At 47.8% G+C, this 22,500-nt stretch overlaps 1 protein-coding gene across 1 annotated transcript in view; it reads left to right on the top strand.

The window, feature by feature from the left end:
* The window catches only part of mipol1 (mirror-image polydactyly 1), a 68,022-nt gene that overhangs the window by 8,206 nt on the left and 37,316 nt on the right, over positions 1-22,500 (top strand). Inside the window, exons 3-8 of the mRNA XM_084438753.1 lie at positions 12,852-12,936; positions 14,601-14,668; positions 19,593-19,713; positions 19,891-20,118; positions 20,898-21,036; positions 22,475-22,500. The exon at positions 22,475-22,500 is cut by the window's right edge and continues 80 nt beyond it. Coding sequence (XP_084294879.1) covers positions 12,852-12,936; positions 14,601-14,668; positions 19,593-19,713; positions 19,891-20,118; positions 20,898-21,036; positions 22,475-22,500 — 667 coding nt within the window. The remainder of the gene's footprint in view (positions 1-12,851; positions 12,937-14,600; positions 14,669-19,592; positions 19,714-19,890; positions 20,119-20,897; positions 21,037-22,474) is intronic.

Below are 22,500 nucleotides of genomic sequence, written 5' to 3'. Positions count from 1 at the left end.
AAACGCTCAAAGGTATGGTTATACTACACACCTATGGCATATGGTAAAAATAAATGCATAAAAACGTGGATTTCACCCATTACCTAGCTCGCTAGCTAGCTAGCATTAGTAACCCTACTGTAATGCATTGCTTAGTGCATTGGTTACTTAGCGGTAGTTTTAACTTCTGTAGCAGCGAAATGTGTTTAGGCTAACGTCATTATTAACTAATGTTATGCTTAATGTTAAGACCCCCCTAGGCCTACTACCACCACAACTGCTGATGTTGCCACCCCCAGCAGCAGCCTGACACACCGTTCACATTAGCTGCAAGGTCACGGATGACTAAAAAATGTGTAGTCACAGTTATATTGTAATAAATGCAGTTTGATACTCTTTTAAACACTTTCAAAATGTATTCTTGTAAAAATTATTTGAATGTGGGAGGATTGATGGCATTTTACACAACTGAATGCTTCCATTCACATGATGGTTATGGAATGGAAAAAGTGCAAAAAATAAATTCAAAGTATCGATTGAAGTATTCAATTGGTATTCAATTGGTATCGGTATCACTTTAAGGGTACTTGTATTGGTACTGGTATCGTAATTTTTGAAATGATACCCAGCCCTACTCCCCGATAAACTTGTTCATTTAGTTTTAGTTACATTCCTGCATATTTGGACTTCTTGTATATTTTGTGTATTTTGTGTGAATTTGTACTTGGTCTTGATTGTGTTGTACTTTTTTTTTTTTTTTTTTTTACATTTTAGTCATTTAGGTACAGACTGCTGTAACATTACCTTCTTACCTACCTACCTACCTACCTACCTACCTACCTACTTCTCTACCTCCCTACCAATTTACCTCCCTCCCTACGTACCTATCTCCCTACCTACCTACCAACCTCCCTCCCTACCTACCTACCTACCTACCTACCTACCTACCTACCTACTTCTCTACCTCCCTACCAATTTACCTCCCTCCCTACGTACCTATCTCCCTACCTACCTACCTACCTACCTACCTACCTACCTACCAACCTCCCTCCCTACCTACCTACCTACCTACCTACCTACCTACCTACTTCTCTATCTACCTACCTACCTACTATACCTACCTACCTCCCTCCCTCCCTCACCACCTACCTACCTCTCTACTGTACCTACCTACCTCCCTCCTTCCCTCGCTACCTACCTACCTCTCTACTGTACCTACCTCTCTACTGTACCTACCTACCTACCTACCTACCTACCTACCTCCCTCCCTCCCTCCCTCCCTCCTTCCCTATCTACCTACCTGCACTCTGTATCAGCCTCCCAGCCTGCAGACAGTCAGGAAATGTTGTGTTTAGACTCAACAGGTCAGTGGATGCAACAGCAGCCAGTGACGGCTTTCATAGAGGAGATGTGTGGTCTCTCTCTCTCCAGCCCTCTCGATCTCTCTCCCTCTTTCTTCCTCTCTTGCTCATTCTCACGCTCACTCTCACGTGCTCTATGTCGCTCTCTCCCTCTCTCTCTCTCTTTCTCTCTCTCTAGATTTAAGCTTATTTCTTTTCTAATTGACATCATCAAAAGTGAGGAGGAAGGAGAGCAGATCAGCAGAAGAGCCACAGGGGGAGACAGACAGACAGATAGACGGACAGACAGACAGACGGACAGACAGACAAACAAACAGAACGCTGTATTGAACGGCGACCCCCGCAGTGGTCTCGGAGCCACCAGTGAGGAGCACGTGAAGAGGTGGTGGTTTCGAGGCGCACCCTTCACCCGACCCTCTGCAGTGCTGACACCCACCCACCTCTCCAATCCCTCCCTGCCTGCTCCTCCCCTCCCTCCTCTCTTACCCCAAGACCCTTCAGAGGGCCAAGAAGCGAGCTATCGGCACGTTAGGGCTGCCATGTGGGTCTGATTGAAGTCTAAAAGCCTGTGAATTGTGTGTGTGTGTGTTAACGTGTGTGAGTGTGAGTGTTTGTGTGTGTTGTGGCCTAGGTGGGTGGTCCAGCGGAGGGCCAAGCACACACACACACACAGACACATACACACACACACACACACACACACAGACAGTGGGATTCCTTGGCCTCTCTGTCCCTCTTTGTCTCTTCTGTTGGTTTGAGGAGCAGAGTAGACGCAGGGTGGGCACTGGTACGACTGGGACTGGGCCAGGACTGATTATTCTGATCTGAGGCAACCACACACACACACACACACACACACACACACACACACACAAAAAGGCTGTCACTCTCACTGTCTTTCAAAGACATACATACATCGCCTTCTCATAGAACTGATTACTAGTCTGCCAATATAGCTAGTAAAAGACATAATATGACTTCAGTTTAAAGGTTCTCTATCCTGGTCCAGAACAGTAATCCTCCCAGGGTCTGTTGTTTGGTCCTAGCTGGTTCTCTGTCTAACGTTGCAGCAACGTTGCACCAAGGTTGTGTGTGTGTGTGTGTGTGTGTGTGTGTGTGTGTGTGTGTGTGTGTGTGTGTGTGTGTGTGTGTGTGTGTGTGGGTGTGGGTGTGTGTGTGTGTGAGAGCTGCGAGAGGCTGTTCGGCCGTTGTCAGCCTGAAGACCGTAGAGGAGAGCACACATCTCTCTCTCTCTCTTGCTTTCTCTGTTTTGTTCTTGCTATCTCTCTATTTTTATTTCTCCATCTCTCTTTCTCTCTCTCTCTCCCTCTCTCTTTCTTAAGGCCTCCAGCTTATTGTAGACTGCTAGCTATTGATTTTACTGCCAAGACTGTTGGACTTTTGGAAAAGTTCCATTTTAAAGCTAAGGATTTTCTCAGCAAGAGTATAGAGCCCTGTGGCACTGAAACAATCATAAGTCTAAGAACATGCTAAATGATTATTGTACTGCAATCGTCGCTTTGGATGAAAGCGTCTGCTAAATGACTAATGTAATGAATAATGAGTTTTTCGGCTGCTGGCAGTCTGATATACTGTAGCAGGAATCCATTAGTAGTCTTGTGTAACCATCCTGATCTCTCGAGCTCACGTTTCACTCTGCACATCAGTCTGGAAAGGCTGGATAGAGATCTGTTTGTGCGCAATCAGAAAACAATCTGCCAATCAGCTTTCTGTTAGGAAATACTAGCTGCTACGCCAGGCGGGTTTACAGTTAGGTTGATTAACATTCGGACCTTGGACAGTTTTCATCACTTTGGCTCTGTACACCACCACAATGGATTTGAAATGAAACAATCAAGATGTGCTTTAAGTGCAGACTTTCAGCTTTAATTTGAGGGTATTTACATCCAAATCAGGTGAACGGTGTAGGAATTACACACACTTTTATACATGGTATACCCTTTTTAAGTGGCCAAACATACAGTAATTGCACAATTGGCTGCTCAGCTGTTCCATGGCCAATTGTGTGTTATTCCCTCGTTATTTCATTTTCAAGGAGCAGATAAAACTCGGCCTAGAGTTCATTTCAATTGTGGTACTTGCATTTGGAATTGGTTGCTGTCTCTCAATATGAAATCCAAAGAGCTTGTCACTATCAGTGAAGCCATGATTAGGCTGAATAATCAAATCAAACTTTATTTTATAGCGCATTTCATCAAAACAAACCCAGCGGAGAGATAGCAAAAACATTAGGTTTGGCCAAATCAAGTGTTTGGTACATTCTTAAAAAGAACGCACTGGCGACCTCAGAAAAACCAAAAGACCCGGAAGACAACTGTGGTAGATGACAGAATAATTATTTCCCTTGTGAAGAAAGACCCCTTCACTCCAGTTGGCCAGATCAAGAACACTCCCACAAGAGAAGACTTCACCAGAGTAAATACAGAGGGTTCACCACAAGATGGAAACCAAAACAGGAAGACCAGATTAGAGTTTGCCAAAATCAAAAAAAAAAGCCTGTACAGTTCTGGAACAACATCCTATGGACAGATGAGGCAAAGATCAACTTTTACCAGAATGATGGGAAGAGAAGAATATGGAGAAGCGAAGGAACTGCTCATGATCCAAAGCACGGATGCAAACAACTAATCAAAAATCGATTCATTGATCGTTAAGAATTAATTCGAGAACGTGAAATTTACTTGATCTACTATCAAACAATGTGGTAGGGAAGCAGCCATCTCGGGGAAAAATGCAGAGAAATCAATAGCGGTATATTTTGTAAAATGAACCAGGCCAAGCGAAGCATTGTGCCTGACCACTTCGAAAAGAAAGGACAAGAAGCCACTTGCAAATATTGTGATGCCGTGTACACGTACAACAGCTTTTCTGATTGTTTGAAAATGTTGGTATTTTATTTACAATGAATCGATTGATTGATCGTTAACATTACCAATGATCAATTCAGGGATGTGCCTACAATTTGCAATCCTAATCCAAAGAATACCACCTATAAATATGACCTGCTCATATTCAGCCAAATGCTTCAGAACTCATTGGACAGCACTTCACAGTGCAGATGGATAATGACCCAAAGAATACCGCGGAAGCAACCAAAGAGTTTTGCAAGGCAAAGAAGTGGAATGTTCGGCAATGGCCAAGTCAATCACCTGACCTGAATCCAACTGAGCATACATTTCACTTATTGAAGACAAAACTGAAGGGAAACCGCTCAAAGAACAAGCAGGAACTGAAGACAGTTGCAGTAGAGGCCCGGTAGAACATCACCAGGGACGAAACCTGGCGTCAGGTGATGTCTATGGGTTCCAGACTTCAGGCTGTCATTAACGGCAAAGGATTAGCAAATACATATTAAAAACGACAATGTGATTTATGATTGTTAGTTTGTCCAATTACTTTTGCCCCTAATACCCCCAAATTAAAGCTGAAATTCTGCACTTAAAGCACATTTTGAATGTTTCATTTCAAATCCATTGTGGTGATGTACAGAGCGAAAATGACGAAAATTGTCCAAATATTTATGGATCTAGGTGTGACATCAGCATGAAGCAACAAGCGGAGATTCTCTTAAAGCATGTGCTATCTGAACTGGAGAGCATTTCTTCATTGAAAGAAAAGCAAAGAACAACACTGAAGGCTTTTCTCTCCTGAAAAGATGTTTTCACTCTTCTCCTGACTGGCTTCAGTAAGAATTTGATTTGCCCGTGATAGACAGGGTTCATCTGGGTAGTTTTGAAAGTTCCTGCCCTTCTCCAAACAGTTTCCAACGAAGATTTCCCAGATGGTGAGTGAAACAAACCATCTGGCCTCAGTCAGGTTAATCTATTAGACAAAGCCCTGAGCACGTCTTGGTATGATTTCTTAAATAAGCCTGAACTCTGATGTAGTCATTGTCTTCATCTTGTCATCTTGAAGTAAAGCAGAAGCTGTCTCTTGAATAAAGAGGAGGGATATGGGAATAATTGACAGATGACCCTGGGTAGACTTGCCCCTCCTGTGGGTTTACGCCTCCTGAGGGACTGGTTTCTGTAGGAGTGAGAGTGAGAGTGAGAGTGAGAGTGAGCGAGTGAGCGAGTGTGTGAGTGAGTGAGTGAGGGAGGGAGGGAGGGAGGGAGGGAGGGAGGGAGGGAGTGAGGGAGTGAGTGAGTGAGTGAGTGAGGGAGTGAGTGAGTTGACTGTCAGTCACAGACAAGACAGACAGACAGACAAGACTGCAAGACTGACTGACTTCTGTAGGAGTGAGTGAGTGAGTGAGTAGCTAACAGCTCATCTGTTCCCCTGACTGTCACGTGTCCTCTGCTCTGACAGTCCATCTGCCTCTGTGGAACAACAGGGCTTTGTCCTCCCCAGTTTGAAGACGTAACACTTCACACTCAGGAACGACCTCACTTCCCAAAAGCTTTCCATTGGTATGTTTCCAGTATTGAATCGAGTCCTATTTTGACCTGTGCGTGTGCATGCGTGCGTGCGTGCGTGTGTGTGCGCGCACGCATGTGGGAATGATGATGATGACCTGACCATATGCTGCCATATTTGGTACAGTCTTTATTCACAGTTAAATTCCTGTGAAAAGCCCCAGTTAACACCCACCCCCAAGTGTTGGCTGTGTAATTACATGTGCTGTAATTCAAACAAGCAGGCTGCCTGTGAGTGACATTAAAATCAGATTATCTACACCGTATTTGCTCTGGTGTTAGCTTAGCTGATAAGAAAGATTTGTACCGATTGGTCCAACAGAATTAAGAATTAAAACAAGACTGGATCAGTGGCTGTGGCCATCCTGTGTGTGTGTGGGGGGGGGGGGGGGGGGGTGCGCACGCACGAGAAAGAGAGCGCATATACTTTTAGCAAACGTGTTTCACTACCTAGTGTGATCAAATAGTGTAGTTAGTTTCACCACACACGCACACACACACGGGCCTACATAGTCACACTTTACTCTCAGCATGGCGCCGCAGGGATCCTGTCGTCTTAAACCCCGCTACTCGCCCGCCGAGACGCATCACATCCAGGCCTAAGACTCGGCGGAGGCGCTGGAGAGCCCTGCTCCGTTTCGCCTGCTTCCCCTTATTTGTCCAGGATTAGACGCCACCTTTATGAGATCATCCAGGTATCATGTGTCCTTACGAGCAGCAACATTGGCTATAGAGAGGAGTCGTAGCAGACGCCGGAGCAGGCCGCTCCCTCCGCCCCTCGGGGGGTTAAGATATTTAGGGGCTGATCTGGGGGAGTCGTGTAGGGGGGGGGGGGCAGTTACTGCTCTTCATAGAGCCATGGTACAGCTGGAGAAGAGAGGGAGGGGACGGGGGGGGGGTAGTACTAGGCTACATTAGTTTCACTAGCCTACCTCACGCCTCTCCATTCTCATCTCTTCTCCTCCTCCGCTCTCCCCTCTTCTGCCCTTCTGTTTTGCTCTCTCGTCCTTTCCTCTCCTCTCTGAGCGGCTGTAGCTCAGTTGGTAGAGCGGGTCGTTCAGTGATCGAAGGGTCAGTGGTTCGAATCCCAGCTCCACATGTCGAAGTGTCCTTGAGCAAGACACCTAACCCCAAATTGCTCCCAATGAGCAGGTTAGCACCTTGCATGGCAGCTACCGCCATTGGTGTGTGAATGGGTGAATGAGAGGCCATTGTAAAGCGCTTTGAGTGCCGCTAAGGTGGAAAAGCGCTATATAAGTGCAGTCCATTTACCATTTATCCTCCTCTCCTTCTCCTCTCCTCTCATCCATTGTCCTCTCTCCCCTTTACTGCCCCCCCCCCCCCCCCCCCCCCCCCTCTGTCTGCACCCATAAGCTGAATGTGTAGGGAATCGGGATATCAGGGGGGTCAGCAAGATGGATCAAAGTTTCATCATCATGTTGGCGAGAACATCTCTAACAGATCCCATCAGAAGAGGGTTCTACTGGGAGACTCTCTGCTGAGTCTCTCTCTGCTTAATTCCCTTGAGCCACATTCAGTTACCATCACTAGCTAGCTGCCTAATGACAGTGTAACAGCATCGTATCTGATCCTGTCAGCGAGTCCTGCTGACCAGTATCTCAGAGGTGTGTGAGGCAGGGTGGTGTCACCTGGAACCTGGTGTCTTTGTGTTCTTTCTTTTATCTTTTGTCTCCCTCTCTCTCTCTATCTCTCTCTTTCTCTGCCCTCTTTCTGACCCTCATCCGTCTTCCAGAAACGGTTAATATTCCACACGCTGATCAATATTTGATGTTCAGAAGAACGCGGTTCCCTAAGAAGTCCAGGGCCATTTATCTCTGGTGGCCGTTTCACATTCAGTCAGTTTTCTGACGTTTGAACTATGAGACTGAGAGGTCCAAAGTTCAGAGACGTGGGTGTGCCCCCCCTATAGGAAGATCACTCACCCTCCAACCAGCCGATGCACGACTCTCCTAAGCCCAGTTAACAAATGAGCTGTTAGTTCTTTGTTACATGTAGCTTTCATGTTGCCAGAAATGTAGCGTTGGTATGTATGCATGAGAGAAGCATTTGTTGGTTGAAAAAACATGAGCAAATGTCTTTGTTGATTAATGTGGACCAATGGTACAGAAGTCATGTTAGAGGAATGGTCGTTCTTGATGGTGCTAAAACAGTCTCATCAGGAACAACGCCATTAATTGCATATTAAAGACATGTTCTGTTCTTTGTCTGTTTACTGCTGCTGAAGTGTTCTCAGTCTTGCTTTGTTTTCGGCCATTTTTCATTTATACTATTTAGATGTGGCACAAATGTGCCTATTTCTCTACTTCATCAGTAATCAATAACGAGGACCTGGCGCACGACTCTGTAAACCAGACGTGTGGTGAAGTCGGTCCAAACGCTCGACGGCAACAGGCCGTCTGTGAAGGGAAAAAGAGCAACAATGTATCCAAATCCTTTGATCCCAGAGATGTCAGGCCCGGCCCATCCCCGCCACACAACAGGCTGCCGCCGTCATCCAATCAGGCGGAGCAGCAGGTGCGCCCCCCCCAGGTGTTTCCGCGTTCCGTCCCGTGTAGTCCAGTGTGTGTGTTTACACGCCACTATGCATTCCGTGCTTTCCGTGTTTTACGATAGAAGGAGGGGGGGGTGTATGCGCCCACACACAGCAGCACAATCACAATTAAACCTCTGCTTCAAGTTCCTATGCAGATTAGCCTCCGTATCAAAATTCATGAAGAATAAGGAAAAGATGTGAGGCCTGAGCTGGAGGATTCACAGGGATTTTGTATGAAGCCCATTTAATCAGGATAACACTGCTATTAATATTCATTAAGTCAGCTGGAATAGAAATGACAAGCTGCCGAACCCCCAAACTTTTGCGGGAGAAAATGTATTAAATGCAGCTTAAAAAATTAATGGAATTTAGTTGATATTGGAGGGGTGGGGGAGGGGGGTTGCAGGGGGGGAGGTAGTACGCAGAAAGCCCCCCTCCTGGTATTGGCCGACTGGAATTAGACTTACGGGCTCTGGAAATTTCTTTTTGAAGAATTCCATCTTTGACGGACTTCAAAGGCGTTTTCAATGAATGCAAGGCATGAATGATCACTTAGGAGGATTTGAAGACATTACGCTGCAATAATTGTATATGAATAATAAGAAGCCCGGCGAGCCAATTAGCTCAAAGTCCACACAGCAGCCTGAACGCGGAGATCACAGAGAGACAGGGAAGGACAAAGAAAATTAGAAAAGTTTGACGTCAAGGAGGTTGAAGCTGTTTCACACAAAGGCTTTTGTCATTGATCTTAGTTAAGGATAATTAATTGCTCTAGGAAAAAGTCCCTGTCTTGATTCTGAACACCTCAGCAGTTTGACTGATAACTCCAACCTTTCACTGACACGTCCACAGCATTGGGAAATGAAACAAAAACTTTCAAATGTTGTTTCAAACTCACAGTAGCCTAACTGGAGACACCATGAACAGAAGCACCAAGCCCCGTTTGCTATTTGAGAACCAGTTCATTTCCAACATTTTCATCTCAATCATTCCTTCCTTCAGCATCCAAAGCAATATGCATGATACACAATTCCTATCATCTCATCTCTACGGAAACAGAGCATAGCGTCGGTTTCAGGCGTAGATTATGGGATGTGATTAATTTCATCAAGCCTTTGTTTGGAGATACACCAGAGAATTCTCTGTCAATCAGCCAATCAGAATCGTATTTTGCCGCGCTGCGCTGGCACCCTTTCTGACGATACCCAGATCTCGCTGTGTCACGCCTCCTTAAAAAAAGAAAATTGCCAGAATGGGGAAAGGTCAGGCTTGTGTGTTCTGTGTTTTTCTGTTTTCCTTTTCACAGCTACTTTCTCGTGTTCACGTTAAAGGATTACCAGACCTCCACAGCCTCACCACCATCTCTGTGGTCCTCTCCCTCCCCCGATCTACTCCCCCCCCCTCCCCCGGTAGCTAGCTTTAGCCCAGAGTCCATCACTGGGATTATTGGAGCCCCATAGTGTCGTCCACAAAAAGCCAGTTGTCCCTTCACGCCTGATTGTGCCTGGGCTGAATAGCGTGTGTGAGAGAGAGAGAGAGAGATGTGATTTGGTCTGTGTAGGGTGAACGTGTAGGGTCTGTGCATGGTGTGTGTGTGTGTGTGTGTGTGTGTGTGTGTGTGTGTGTGTGTGTGTGTGTGTGTGTGTGTGTGTGTGTGTGTGTGACTGAGCAGTGGGGTGTGTGAGCGGTGTGTGCTGTCATACAACGCAGGGATAACGTTCCTCTGGCATCTGCCCTTGAGGTCACCCACCCGCTGAGCACAGAACCTCCCAAGAGCTCTCCTTCTCTCTCCTTCTCTCGCTCTCCTTCTCTCTCTCTCTCTCTCTCTCTCTCCTTCTCTCCCTCTCTCTCCTTCTCTCTCTCTCTTTCTCTCTCACTCTCTTTCTCTTTCTTTCTCTTCTTCTCTCTCTCTCTCTTTCTCTCTCTTTCTCCTCTCTCCTCTCTCCTCTCTCTCTCCTTCTCTCTCTCCTTCTCCTCTCTCTTCTGCTCTCTCTCTCCTCTCCTTCTCTCTCCTCTCTCTCTCCTTCTCTCTCCTCCTTTTCTCTCTCCTCTCTCTCCATTCACTCTTTCCCTCCCTCCGTCTCACGTCTTTCAGAGTCCTTTTCTGTCTCTCAAGGTTGTGTCTTATCTTATTATACTATCCCACACCTCCTTCACCACACCTCTCCATGGCTGTTAGTTCATTGTCTTGATAGTTAACTGATAGCTTACTAACTAGGCATCGTTGTAGTTGCTGCCATATTGGGAACCTTATAATTGTAGTGTCTAGTTTCATACCTAGGAACTGGAACTAATTAATGCTGATAATATTTTGTAAGAACAAGCAATAACAAGAATTCCACTTTACCTGTACCGGTTATATACAGTATGGCAAATAATATTTCTATTATATTCTACTGAGTACACTACACGCTGACTTCATTATCTACACAGCACTTGGAGATGGGGTGCTGCAGCCAGCCTGTCAGTCAGCCAGTCAGTCAGTCAGTCAGTCAGCCAGTCAGTCAGTCAGTCAGTCAGCCAGTCAGTCAGCCAGTCAGCCAGTCAGTCAGTCAGTCAGTCAGCCAGTCAGTCAGCCAGTCAGTCAGTCAGTCAGTCAGTCAGTCAGTCAGCCAGTCAGTCAGCCAGTCAGTCAGAGTTCTGTTTGATACTAAAACAGCACCTCCACCTCCTCAATGCGTCTGTTGCCATAGTGAAACCAGTCCACCATCTCCATGACATTCTGTCACCGACACAGTCAGTGTAGTCTTTCAGGTAGACTTATTATTGGCAGTCGAAGGAATGTGAACCTCTCCCCATCATACTGACGCAGCATCCTTAGCAGGCAGTCTTGGCAAGGGTGCTCTGTACAGCCGCGGAACAACTGTCTGAAATAAGACAACAGAATAAGAAACCATATTGAAATCATTATCAAAGAACAGTAAGAAATAGCCTAGTAGACCTATAAACTGATGACTAAACAATACAATAACTTGTAACTGTACAGTATGCAGGCCTAGGCCTACATTTATTCGTAGCCTACCTATGGGAAAATCTGGCGCTCTCTCCGAATGCAACCAATTGCTACTCCAGCAAGGGGGTCAACCGTTCATCCCGGAAGAACGGCAGTTCCATCAGTTCATCAAACCTTGGCGTCACGTCAGTGGGAAGGAACGAAGGCCAGCGCTGGGAGACTCTTCAGTTTGTGGGAAAATGTGGGAGAGTGAGTGTCAGTTTAAGCAGCGCGGGCCTATCCTCACCATGCAATTTAATGTATTAAAAAAATAATCATAGATTGCAGCGTGTTAGTCTGTTTTATAACAGGGTTCTAAAATAGTCTATTCAAGCTTTTTCATTGAGAAAACATTGCTATATTTTCCTGCCATATTGACCACTTCCTTATGAGGACGCGCCTTCGTGAGTAACCCACACGGATGGTGCCCAAACACCCTGTAACACAGCCAGTCAGTCAGTCAGTCACTCAGCCCGTCAGTCAGACCGTCAGTCAGCCCGTCAGTCAGCCCGTCAGTCAGTCAGTCCGCCAGTCAGTCCGCCAGTCAGCCCGTCAGTCAGCCCGTCAGTCAGCCCGTCAGTCAGTCAGTCAGTCAGTCCGTCAGTCAGCCCGTCAGTCAGTCAGTCAGCCAGCCATCCAAAGTACAGCTGCCTTTTGTCTTTAACACTTCACCACTAGAGGGTAGCCCTCTCCTGCATACTCAGACACACACACACACACACACACACACACACACACACACACTAACACACACACACACTCACTCACTCACTCACTCACTCACTCACTCACACTCACTCACTCACTCACTCACTCACTCACTCACTCTCAAGCAACAGACTCTGTATCTTTCTCTCTGCCTCTCTCACTCCCCCCCTCTCTCTCTCTCTCTCTCTTTCTCTCTGCCTCTCTCACTCCCCCCCCCTCTCTCTCTCTCTCTCTCTCTCTCTCAGTGTGTGTGTGTGTGTCTCTCTCTCTCTCTCTCTGCTGCCAGTGAATGTCAGTGTTGCTTCTAATGGCTTCCAGTGTATTTGTTGTATGCTTATGAATTAACTTGCGTTTATGCAACTAAACTACAGGGCCCATCGTTTAATTGCACCTAATGGCGGCCCTGCCAGCCAGGGTCTGACGTGACGGGGCCTCCTCCCAATTAAACCACTGTTTACCTTCCTGATGGCTAAAAGCAGAGCGCCACGGAGGCGGGATTAGGACGTGTTAATTGTGGTTATTCATCAGGGCTGAGGAGGCGGCGGTGGCGAGGTGGAGCGGCGGTACGCGCAGACGCGGCTGATGAGAGCGCCGCGACGGCCGCCGATACCTCGCGTTTCTCCCCGGGAGACACACACACACACACACACACACACACTGGAGGTTATTAAAGACTACTCTCAGCACCACGATGCCGGGCGCTATAATTGAGACTAACCTTCTCTGTCTCTGGGCTGCGTTGGCTGGCGGCTGCCTGCAGTTGATGAAATGAATTTTTCCTTTTGAAATGAATCTGGTCTCCTCTCCCCTGTATTACCCAGCTAATCCCAAAGTCAACGAGGAGTTGAAACAAAGACTACCGTCCCCGGTGAGGCCCGCGGCCTCCGATGCCACAGCGCCGCTCGGGTAAGGACTCCCTCCTCCATCCATTCTCCCCTTCTCTTCTCCTCCCTCCCTCCATCCTCCCCCTCTCTCCTCCTCCCTCTAAACTACCTTGTTTGTGAATGGCTTTCACCCACGTGTGACAATTAAAGAGGTTTTAACATGTTGGGGCGTTGTTTATTAGTGTTACTTGTAGCTGCAGTTAACACAGGTGATTACTTACTACTGCTATGATTCCCTAGTCTGAATGTTTTCTAAATCCTAAGTGAACAATGTTACAATGTGAATAAGAAAAGCAGAATTTAGTGTAGTTTGTTCATTGTCTGAACGCAAAACGAAATATGACTGTGTACGCGCTGTGTTCTGTGAACATGCTGCTACCATTGTATTCTCAGTCTCATGTTCAACATGACACCCGGCCTTGTCTTCAACTCAAAGGGCGTTTTGGTGATTCATATAGTGGTTCATTTTCAAAGCCGCGTTCCTACTCTGTAAATTTGACCTGAAAAGACCACGAATAGAGGGGCAGATGGCAGCACAAAGCTGTGAGCATTTCCTAGACCAGACCAGGCCAGGCCAGACCAGGTCATGTACCTGTGACCCCTGTGACAGTGACGAGGATGTGAGCTCCTCTGAACCCTGACCCCACCTGTCAATCAAACTCACCTGTCAACCGTCAGCTTGTCCTTCTGTGACCCCGCCCAGCCCTGGACCCAGGCAGAGAGGGGCAGGGTGACCCAGCAGAAGACCCCGAATCAGATCCTCATTACCAGTCCTGGATACCATGAATCAGACCTTTATTACCAGTCCTGGATACCCTGAATCAGATCCTCATTACCAGTCCTGGATACCCTGAATCAGATCCTCATTAACAGTCCTGGATACCCTGAATCAGATCCTCATTAACAGTCCTGGATACCCTGAATCAGACCTTTATTACCAGTCCTGGATACCCTGAATCAGACCTTTATTACCAGTCCTGGATACCCTGAATCAGATCCTCATTAACAGTCCTGGATACCCTGAATCAGACCTTTATTTATAGTCCAGAAGACCCCGAATCAGACCTTTATTAACAGTCCTGGATACCCTGAATCAGACCTTTTATTAACAGTCCTGGATACCCTGAATCAGACCTTTATTTGCAGTCCTGGATACCCTGAATCAGACCTTTATTTACAGTCCTGGATACCCTGAATCAGACCTTTATTAACAGTCCTGGATACCCTGAATCAGATCCTCATTAACAGTCCTGGATACCCTGAATCAGACCTTTATTAACAGTCCTGGATACCCTGAATCAGACCTTTATTTACAGTCCTGGATACCCTGAATCAGATCCTCATTAACAGTCCTGGATACCCTGAATCAGACCTTTATTTACAGTCCTGGATACCCTGAATCAGACCTTTATTAACAGTCCTGAAGACCCTTAATTACACCCTTATTAACAGACGTATGGAAGCAATGTCTTCTTCATGAATGATCTGTACTGCCAAATTCAAATTAATTGGTATTATTAGAATAGTTGGTGGTAAATATATTCTTCAGTATTTCTGTAGAAACTAGTGATATTGTACATTTCTGATATTGTTTGCCGGTGTAAAACATGAATTTCCAAATGTGAATATTCATTATTGAAAATGTCTCCTTTTGTGTTATAATGTTTTTATTTTGTATTATTTCAGGTTCAGTGACTTGGGTGCCACAACCTCCAACCTGATCGTCCCAGAGGCTGAGAGAGACTGGCCACGAGGTAGCTACTACTCTGTCTAATAACACTAATAAAAATATAATATAGATGGTGTTAATAAGGTAAAAAGCATAAATACATACTGTAAATAAAAATATTCACCCCTTGGATGGAATCTAACATGGAATATAAATGGATTTAATTTCGTTTTTTTGTCACTGATAACACAAATTACACTGTAATGTCAAAGTGGGAAATTAATTGTATTTGTAAATTAATTACAAATAAAAACAGAAAATAATTGATCACCACCCAGAGTTAATACTTGGTAGAAGCGCCTTTGGCAGCAATTACAGCTTTGAGTCTGTTTGGGTAATTCTCGATCAGCTTTACACATCTGAATGTAGAAGTTACAGTGGTGAGTCTGTTTGGGTAATCTCGATCAACAGATTTTCAATTGGATTGAGGTCTGGGCTTTGACTGAGTCATTTAGGATATTTACTTTTTTGTTTTTAAGCCACTCCACTGTGGCGTTGGCTCTATGTTTTGGGTCATTGTCCCGCTGGAAGATAAATCTTCACCCAAGTCCCATGTCTCTGGCAGACTGCAGCAGGTTTTCCTTCAGAGGCTCTCTGTACTCTGCTCTATTCACTTTGCCCTATATGGTTGTGAGTTTCACTTTGGCCTCTATGGTTGTGAGTTTCTCTTTGCCCTCTATCGTTGGGAGTTTCACTTTGCCCTCTATCGTTGTGAGTTTCTCTTTGCCTTCTATCGTAGAGAGGTTTCCAGTTCCTCCTGCAGAGAAGCGTCCCCATAACACGATGCTGCCACCACCATGCTTCACGGTAGGGATGGTGTTCATGTGCGGTGTTAGGCTTGCGCCAAACCGCGCTTAGTGTTGAGGCTTAGGATTTAATCTCACCAGAACATAGAATCTTCTTCCATTTGGACTCAGTGTGACACATGCCTTCAGGCAAACTCTAGCTGATATTAGATTTTATGTGAGTTGCTTTCAACAAGGGCCTTCTTCTTGACAATCTCCCATAAAGCCCAGATTTATGGAGTGTCCGGGATATTGCTGTCCCATGCACAGTTTCTCCCATCTCAACCATGGAAGACTGCAACTCCTTCAGAGTTACCAGCCCTCTTAGTGGCCTCTCTATGACATGCCTCAGCCTGTTACTTAGTTTTTGAGGACTGCCTGTTCTGGGCAGATTCACAGTTGAGCAATATTGGTGCTTTTCAAGATCCTTGTTCCAGATCTATTTGCAATGCTCCTTAGTCTTCATGGCAGTCTTAGTTTGGGAATGCACTAACTAACTGTGGGATCAACCAAGGACAGGTGTATTTATTCTGAAATCATGTGAAATACCCCAGTTGGACTCCATTAAGTAATTATGTGACTTATGAAGAAAATGGATTGTGCACATTGTGCGCTTATCTAGGTGTGTCATAGCAAAGGGGCTGAATACTTATGCCATCAATTATTTACCTTTTTTTTTTTAAAGAAATTATTAGAAATACTGTAGATAAATGTCCTTTTTTCACTTTGACATTGTACAGTACTTTGTGTTTATCAGTAACAAATTTGATTCCATGTATCACACAATGAAACACACACACAATGAAATCTATGACCAAGGTCCAAGAGGTGTGAATACTTTTTATACGCGGTGTACATTTAGATTCACTTGAAGCAGTTCACACCTGTACACACCATACACCACGCTATGTTCATAATTATGTCTCACAATCTTTAGGAAAATGAGTTTCCATTCATTCACTGGAACCACAAATGAAGCCACACGTCTTATTTAGGCTGAAGTTAGCGACATCTCAATCCTGGGCTTGAGGACGGCGTTTGTGTCTCGTCTTTATATTACGTTCTTCTAAAAGGGGAGTCTCTGAACCGGTGTATCTCAGTCCGAACCGCGATACATAAACATCTCTGTACATGTGTAAACCCCCCACATCTCTGTACATGTCTAAACCCCCCAATCCCCTGACGGTGCGGAGCTCCCTAGACTCACCTCAGCGCTCCACAGGCCCCCTCTCCCAGGGTCCTGTGTTCAGATAAAGGGTTTGGAATGACAACAGGAGATAAACAGCATATTTCCCCCCCGCCACCACCACACCCCCCCTGATATGTAAAATAGGCTCCACTGCCTTGCTCAAATACACACCTGGTCCAGGGGCTGAAACACTGCAAGACGGCTCGCTAAACAACTAGTAATGACGTCCGTACGGTGGTGACATTTAGCTGCAGGAGCTGTGTGTGTGTGTGTGTGTGTGTGTGTGTGTGTGTGTGTGTGTGTGCGCGTGTGCGCGTGTGCGCGTGCGTGCGTGCCTGCGTGCGTGTGGTGTAATGAGGGGCTATGTGTGTGTGTGAGGAACAGGGATCATGTCCGGAGCCAGCAAAGGGGAACTCTCCAGAGAAGGAGTGTGTGTGATGATGGTGTTTCAAGCAGACCCTCTCCTTCAAGCATTTTTCTCAACTTTTAATTCAATTTAATTTAGGCTACCACTTGCAACACTTCCCCTTAAAACACACCTCAATCTTGACTACCTATTGTACACATTAGATTTTTTAGGAGAAAATCCCACAAAATTCAAACCGCCTTCAAATTATGAGTAAAATACCACTTTAAAAAACAGTTTGTGAGACACAACCTGAAAAGCCCAGAGAAGAAGAAGCTGTAACCCCGGGCTGAGAACAATGCGTGTTTGAAATTCATCCCCTCCATATTTGCGCTGTGAGCGGCAGGGAGGTTACGTAAGCTGGCTGGTCCGCTGGTGTTGTCATTCAGGGTTGAGTTTGCTGTTTGCTCTGCCGGATGGTGGAGGAATACTAATAACCGTCAACCGCGATCCTGAGAGGATGGCCCTGGCAACGCCACGCCAGACCAGACAGACAGACAGGCGTCCCTCCACCTCGCCAGACCAGACAGACAGACAGGCGTCCCTCCACCTAGCCAGACCAGACACTCCTCCGTCACCCCCTCTTCAAAACCCTTGTATCTCTGTTGCTGGTTGTCGGTGTTAAACTGGAGGTTTTGGACGGGCTGGTTGGTTGGGTGGGTGGTGTTATAGCTCCTCCTCCTCCCCGCCTCCTCTTCCTTTTCACCTCTCCTTCCTTCTCCTCTCTTGTTCCTCCTCCTCCCCGTCTCCTCTTCCTCTCCCTCCTTCTCCTCCTCCTCCTTCTCGTTCTCTTCCTCCTTCTCCTCTTCCTTCTCCTCCTTCTCGTCCTCCTCCTCCATTTCCTTGTGTTCCTCCTCCTCCTCTCTATCTGTTAGCACAAATAAAGAGAAAGGAGGAGGAAGGAGGGAAGAAGAGAGCAAGCTGCTGATGCAGCGTTACATCAGTTACCCCTCCCCTCATCCCTCCATCTCAGTAGCACTGATGTTGAAGTGACTCTGGTTTTATGTTATGATGTTGAAGTGACTCTGGTTTTATGTTATGATGTTGAAGTGACTCTGGTTTTATGTTATGATGTTTGTTCGCTTATTTATTCATCTGTTAGCAGGATTACACAAAAACTACCAGACAGATTTTCATGAAACTCAGTGGAGTGGTGTAGCAATGGGCCATCTTGGAACCCATTAAATTGTGGAGCGGATACAAATTACGGGGCGGGTCTACGAGACGCCCAAACACGGCCGGCCATTCACCTCCATTCATTTTTTGGACTTAGGCTCAGGAGCAAAATATCTCATCAGACATAGGAAGGGGCAATTTCAAACAGGTCCTGCTCATATGCACGTGCGTGCGCACAGAGCCACAAAATGCATTCACGGGCGGAGGAAGTCTATGTATATTTCAAAAACGGGGGGAGGGAGGAGGGGGGGGTATTTTTCACGTGGGTCTCAAAGACGGGGGGGGGGGGGGGGGGGGGGTTGCAGCTGTGTAACAGACGCAGACAGGAGCTGACAGGCCTGAGGATGTGCTCCTATGAGGCGTATCGGGGGCTGTTGGTCCTCGGACTTGGCAGAGACGCGTGACTTCAAAGTCAGGCAGGGTGGGTCGGTGCGAGCCGGAGCCGTGTCTGCTGGGTGACCGCCGTCCTGAGAGAGCAGCCAAGAGGACCGGCCGGGTGTCAGTCAGGCTGATGATGCCTGACGACTCTCTCACAAGCGCACACACAAGCACACACTCTCTTTCTCTCTCTCGTGTGTTCTGCCTCTTTCCGACTCCCTCCCTCTATCTCCCTCCCTCTCCCTCCCTCTCTCTATCTCCCTCCCTCCTCTCTATCTCCCTCGCTCTTTCTCTCTATCTCTCTCTCCATCTCCCTCCCTCTCCTCTCTCTTTCCCTCCCTCTCCTCTCTCTCTCTCCCTCCATCCTCTCTCTATCTCCCTTGCTCTTTCTCTCTCTCTCTCTCTCTCTCTCTCTCTCTCTCCCTCCCTCCCTCTCCTCTCCTCTCCTCTCCTCTCCTCTCCTCTCCTCTCCTCTCCTCTCCTCTCCTCTCCTCTCCTCTCCTCTCCTCTCCTCTCCTCTCCTCTCTCTCTCTCTCTCTCTCTCTCTCTCTCTCCCTCCCTCCCTTTCTCTATCTCCCTCGCTCTTTCTCCCTCTCTCCTTCTCTCTCTCCCTCCTTCTCTCCGTCCCTCCCTGGCACAGCTCTCAACAGAAACATTGACAGAGCAGTGTGTGGTGTGGTACCAGCTCCAGTCACTCCGCCTCCCTCCATTCTGTCCTGACAGGCAGCCAGGCCAGCTTCCTCGTCCAGACCCCCGGAATAACAACACCGGCCCTGGACCGCCACATCACTCGCTAGGGCTACACTCTCTCTCACACACACACACACACACACCACTCACTAGGCCTACACGCGCACGCACGCACACACATCACTCACTAGGCCTACATGTACACACACTCACTCACACGCGCACACACACACACACACACACACACACATTGTCCTGGCTGAAGGACACACTCTTTCATATGCGTTTACCCAGCCTGACGGATCTCTCGTCTCCGTCTCCGTAGCCCCCCAGCACCTCCGGAGCTCCAGGTCCCCGTCCCCCCAGCCCGGCTCCCCCAGGTCCCCACACGGGTCCCCCTCTCCTCGGACCCAGCGGGCCCTGCCCCGGCCCTCAGCCACCCCCAGGTCTGCCTAGCGCACACACACACTCACACACACACACACACACACTCTCATCTATGTAAACACCCTCCTCTCATCTATGTAATCATATGTTTGTCTGTCCTCCTGGATGTAACGTGTCTTGGAAGAATGCTTGACAGACTAATATATGGACCAGAGTATTTATTCCGTGTGGAGCAGGTCCCCGCCGGGGCCGGCCCCCAGGTATCGGGCCCCCCAGGCCCCGGGCAGGGCGATGCAGGAGGGGGACAGGGCACCCGCCCGCAGCCCGGCGGCGGTGGAGGGCCCCAGGGTCGAGGGGCCCGGAGGCGGGGCCAGCAGCAGGGGGCCGGGCAGCCCCGTCCAGAGACGACAACACCTGCCCCCCCCTCCCTTGCCCGGCGAGGCCAGCCGAGCACACACGCCCAGGTAAGCCGGGCAGATAAAGGGAGAGTCCGTCCGTCACTCTGTACACAATGAGATTAGATATGTGCATGTAGGCATATTGTGTACATCCTAGATGCTTGCTCGTATCTATACATTGTGACACCTATTAAACAACCCATCAACATGTTAGCAAGGGTACTATATTTGGGCCCTTGCAATTTATTTTTAAAATGCGGATCTAAATAAAGAATCAAAATGTGTGGGTTGTGTGTATGCGTGCCCCAGACCAGTTTGTACAACAAGTGACCCCAACCTCCTATCATACATCACTGTGTCTTTTACCCCCCCTTGTCGAGATCTCACCAAAGATGGCCCCCGCTCCTCTGGTAACGCCACCTCCATGCGCAGCGCCGCACTGTCTTTAATAAGAAACCTGGTGTATTCTGGGCCGGGAGGAAAAGTCATTTACATGCCAATACGCTTCTGTAATACCCTCATATCACCTTAAAGGTCAACCCTATGATTTTGGGGTGTAATATAACCAGGTAAATAATACGGAGTGATAATCCTGAAAGAGGTGAAATTGCATCCCCTGTGCATTCCGTAATTGCGTGTCTTCTGTGCAGGGGAAGACAAGGCCTCCGGATCGACGCTGCTACTGTTTCTCTCATGGACTTTTAATATCAGAGCCGCATCTAATCAAGTTCTCCTCTCTCCCTCTCTCTCTCTTGCTCACTCTTTTCTCTCTCTCCCTCTCTCATTCACACACTCTTTTCACTTTCCCTCCCTCGCTCCACCTCTCTCTCTGCCCCCCCCCCCAGTTTGCAGCCGGACCACGGGAGCGCCGTGGCCCCGCCCTCCCCCAACTCCAGGAAGAGCAGCCCCGCCCTGCTGGACAAGGAGAAGAACATCGCCTTCCTGCTGAAGGAGCTCGACTCGCTCAGAGACCTCAACAAGAGGGTAGGAACAGACACACTCAAATGAATCCCATCTGAATCCCCTGATGGTTAAGGTTAGGCCGTGTGTGTGTGGGTCAGTAGGCATAGGAACAGAGTCAGCCTGCTGGTGAGAATGTCCAGACTGTCCAACACTTGACAGCTGGACGCCATTTAGACGTTGAAGGACAAATCTAAAACTCTGCTCTGCCCATTGACAAAGATGGAGAGAGAGAAGGTGTGTGTGTGTGTGCGTGTGTGCGTGTGCGCGTGTGCGCGTGTGCGTGCGTGTGTTTGGTCTGGACTGGTCTGAGTGTCCCTCTGTGCAAAAGACAACTCATCTGGATCCGCTTTTGCAGCTGTGTGTGTGTGTGTGTGTGTGTGTGTGTGTGTGTGTGTGTGTGTGTGTGTGTGTGTGTGTGTGTGTGTGTGTGTGTGTGTGTGTGTGTGTGTGTGTGTGTGTGTGTGTGTGTGTGTGTGTGTGTGTGTGTGAGAGAGTGTGCGTGCATGCGTGCTGTGTGCGCGCGTGCATCCCTCTGCCTGTGTGCGTTCCTCTGCCTGTGTGTGCGTTCCTCTGCCTGTGTGTGTGTGCGCTTTCCTCTGCGTGTGTGTGTGTGCGCTTTCCTCTGCCTGTGTGTGTGTGTGCGTGCGTGCTTGCGCATGTGTGTGGGTGGGTGTGCGTGCGTGCGTGTGTCAGACAACCCAGCCCCACTCTCTTGAAACGTCTGTAATTGATGCCTGTAGTTTGCAAGTAGCTGTGACTCCTGACAGGGAGAGAGGAACATTTCCCAGCAGGCTGTTTTCCCTGGCAGCCCTCGGGAGCTGCGCTGCCCTGGGCATGTTTTCCCAGGATGGGGGCAAAAAACACAAACTCTGGAGCAAAATATTTAAGACGGGAGGTTAAATCTATCATTAGGGGCCTTGTAAAAAATCACTCCCGGGTAGATTTACGGGAGTTCAATAGCGGCCCTTCTGCTTTTCACCGGCCCCAGGGACAGAGTGAGTTAGAGAGGGAGTGTTGTAGTCTGGGAAGGGGGGGGTCACAGGAAAACCACAGCAGGTATTCAGACCAGGATGTCGTCATCATCGTCATCATCGTCATCATTATCATGCTAGGAGGGACAGCCGAGGTAGAGAGTGAACGGTCAGGTGTGCCAGGTTTGTTTTTTGACCTCCATTGTGTCAGTGTGTTTGTTTGTTTGTTTGTGAAGTCTGTTGTTTGTCAACCAGTAGCACGCAGAGGTCCTAAAAGCCCAACAGGAAGTGAAATCCAGTGCACCTCAAGTACTTTCAAGTTGGGTTATCAGTGTTGATTTTGTGTTTTGTTTGTTTTGTGTGTGTGTGTGTGTGTGTGTGTGTGTGTGTGTGTGTGTGTGTGTGTGTGTGTGTGCGTCCGTCCGTGCGTGCGTGCGTGCGTGCGTGCGTGTGTGTGTGCGCGTGTGTGTGTGTGTGTGTGCGTGTAGCTGCAGGATAAGCTGTCTCTGAGGGA

Source organism: Borostomias antarcticus (assembly GCF_949987555.1).
Source record: "Borostomias antarcticus genome assembly, chromosome: 5".
In the NCBI taxonomy this organism is placed as follows: domain Eukaryota; kingdom Metazoa; phylum Chordata; class Actinopteri; order Stomiiformes; family Stomiidae; genus Borostomias; species Borostomias antarcticus.
Note: the sequence above shows the minus strand (reverse complement) of the source record. Positions and strands in the feature narration are given on the sequence as shown.